This window comes from Papilio xuthus, unplaced genomic scaffold (genome assembly GCF_000836235.2).
Source record: "Papilio xuthus unplaced genomic scaffold, Pxut_1.1 DF826923.1, whole genome shotgun sequence".
NCBI lineage: Eukaryota > Metazoa > Arthropoda > Insecta > Lepidoptera > Papilionidae > Papilio > Papilio xuthus.
In genome coordinates, this window is record NW_013531726.1 from 363569 (window position 1) to 366634 (window position 3066).

The 3066-nt window shown below is 42.1% G+C and overlaps 1 protein-coding gene across 1 annotated transcript in view; it reads right to left on the reverse strand.

The window, feature by feature from the left end:
- The window catches only part of LOC106122352 (microtubule-associated protein futsch), a 105069-nt gene that overhangs the window by 11140 nt on the left and 90863 nt on the right, over positions 1-3066 (reverse strand). Inside the window, exons 10-11 of the mRNA XM_013318292.1 lie at positions 2584-3063; positions 9-1758 (exon numbers count right to left, since the gene is read on the reverse strand). Of these exons, the coding sequence (XP_013173746.1) occupies positions 9-1758; positions 2584-3063 (2230 nt within the window). The remainder of the gene's footprint in view (positions 1-8; positions 1759-2583; positions 3064-3066) is intronic.

Consider the following 3066-nt stretch of genomic DNA (forward strand, 5'->3'; position numbering starts at 1 on the left):
ATCATCAGGGCTTGGCGTTTTCTCTTTCTCAAGTTTGTCAACACTCGGTTTTTCGTCGACTACAGTCGGAACTGGTATTTCAGGCTTGTCCGTCTTATCATCGGGGCTTGGCGTTTGCTCTTTCTTAAGTTTGTCAACAATCGGTTTTTCAGCCTTGTCCATCTTATCATCAGGGATTGGCGTTTTCTCTTTCTCAAGTTTATCAACAGTTGGTTTTTCATCGATTGCAGTAAGAACTGGTTTTTCATCCTTGTCCATCTTTTCAACAGGGCTTGGCGTTTTCTCTTTCTCAAGTTTGTCAACAGCCGGTTTTTCGTCGACTGCAGTCAGGATTGGTATTTCAGCCTTGTCCATCTTATCATCAGGGCTAGGCGTTTTCTCTTTCTCAAGTTTGCCAACAGGTGGTTTTTCATCAACTGCAATTTGAACTGGTTTTTCAGCCTTGTCCGTCTTATCAACAGGGCTAGGCGTTTTCTCTTTCTCAAGTTTTTCAACAGTTGGTTTTTCATCGACTGCAGTTTGAACTGGCTTTTCATCCTTGTCCATCTTATCATCAGGTCTTGGCGTTTTCTCTTTCTCAAGTTTGTCAACAGGTGGTTTTTCATCGACTGCAGTCAGAATTGGTATTTCAGCCTTGTCCATCTTATCAACAGGGCTAGGCGTTTTCTCTTTCTCAAGTTTGTCAACAGTTGGTTTTTCATCGCCTGCAGTTTGAACTGGTTTTTCATCCTTGTCCATCTTATCATCAGGGCTTGGCGTTTTCTCTTTCTCAAGTTTGTCAACAGGTGGTTTTTCATCGACTGCAGTCAGAATTGTTATTTCAGGCTTGTCCATCTTATCATCAGGGCTAGGCGTTTTCTCTTTGTCAAGTTTGTAAACAGTTGGTTTTTCATCAACTGCAGTAAAAACTTGTTTTTCAACCTTGTCCATCGTATCAACAGGGCGTGGCGTTTTGTCTTTCTCAAGTATGTCAACAGTTGGTTTTTCATCGACTGCAGTCAGAACTGGTTTTTCCACCTTGACCATCTTATCAACAGGGCTAGGCGTTTTCTCTATCTCAAGTTTGTCAACAATCGATATTTCAACCTTGTCCATCTTATCAACAGGGCTAGGCGTTTTCTCTTTCTCAAGTTTGTCAACAGTTGGTTTTTCATCGACTGCAGTCACAATTAGTTTTTCCACCTTGTCCATCTTACCATCAGGGCTTGGCGTTTTCTCTTTCTCAAGTTTGTCAACAGGTGGTTTTTCATCGACTGCAGTCAGAATTGGTATTTCAGCTTTATCCATCTTTTCAACAGGGCTAGGCGTTTTCTCTTTCTCAAGTTTGTCAACAGTTGGTTTTTCATCGAATTTAGTCAGAACTGGTTTTTCCACCTTGTCCATCTTATCAACAGGGCGTAGCGTTTTGTCTTTCTCAAGTTTGTCGTCAGTTGGTTTTTCATCAACTGCAGTAAGAACTGGTTTTTCATCCTTGTCCATCTTATCATCAGGGCTTGGCGTTTTCTCTTTCTCAAGTTTGTCAACATCCGGTTTTTCGTCGACTACAGTTGCAACTGGTATTTCAGCCTTGTCCATCTTATCAACAGGGCTTGGTGCTTTCTCTTTCTCAAGTTTGTCAACAGTTGGTTTTTCATCCACTGAAGTTAGAATTGGTATGTCAGCCTTATCCATCTTATCATCAGGGCTAGGCGTTTTCTCTTTCTCAAGTTTGTCAACAGGTGGTTTTTCATCGACTGCAGTCAGAATTGGTATTTCAGCCTTGTCCATCTTATCATCAGGGCTTGGCGTTTTCTCTTTCTCAAGTTTGTCAACAGTTGGTTTTTCATCGACTGCAGTTTGAACTGGTTTTTCATCCTTGTCCATCTTATCATCAGAGCTAGGCGTTTTCTCTTTCTCTAGTTTGTCAACAGGTGGTTTTTCAACGAATGCAGTCACAACTTGTTTTTCCACCTTGTCCATCTTATCATCAGGGCTTGGCGTTTTCTCTTTCTCAAGTTTGTCAACCGCCGGTTTTTCGTCGACTACAGTTGCAACTGGTATTTCAGCCTTGTCCATCTTATCAACAGGGCTTGGTGCTTTCTCTTTCTCAAGTTTGTCAACAGTTGGTTTTTCATCGACTGCAGTTAGAATTGGTATTTCAGCCTTATCCATCTTATCATCAGGGCTAGGCGTTTTCTCTTTCTCAAGTTTGTCAACAGTTGGTTTTTCATCGACTGCAGTCAGAACTGGTTTTTCCACCTTGACCATCTTATCAACAGGGCTAGGCGTTTTCTCTATCTCAAGTTTGTCAACAATCGGTATTTCAACCTTGTCCATCTTATCACCAGGGCTAGGCGTTTTCTCTTTCTCTAGTTTGTCTACAGTCGGTATTTCAACCTTGTCCAGCTTATCAACAGGGCTAGGCGTTTTCTCTTTCTCAAGTTTGTCTACAGCCGTAATTTCAGCTTTGTCCATCTTATCACCAGGGCTAGGCGTTTTCGCTTTCTCTAGTTTGTCTACTGTCGGTGTTTCAGCTTTGTCCATCTTATCAACAGGGCTTGGAGTTTTATCTTTCTCAAGTTTGTCTACAGTCGGTATTTCAGCCTTGTCCATCTTATCATCAGGGCTTGGCGTTTTCTCTTTCTCAAGTTTGTCAACACTTGGTTTTTCGTCGACTACAGTCGGAACTGGTATTTCAGGCTTGTCCGTCTTATCATCAGGGCTTGGCGTTTGCTCTTTCTCAAGTTTCTCAATACTCGGTTTCTCGTCGACTACAGTTGGAACTGGTATTTCAGCCTTGTCCATCTTATCAGAAGGGCTAGGTGTTTTCTCTTTCTCAAGTTTGTCAACAGGTGGTTTTTCATCGACTGCAGTCAGAACTGGTTTTTCATCCTTGTCCATCTTACCAATAGGGCTAGGCGTTTTGTCTTTCTCAAGTTTGTCAACAGTCGGTTGTTCGTCGACTGCAGTAAGAACTGGTTTTTCATCCTTGTCCATCTTATCATCAGGGCTTGGCGTTTTCTCTTTCTCAAGTTTGTCAACAGCCGGTTTTTCGTCGACTACAGTTGCAACTGGTATTTCAGCCTT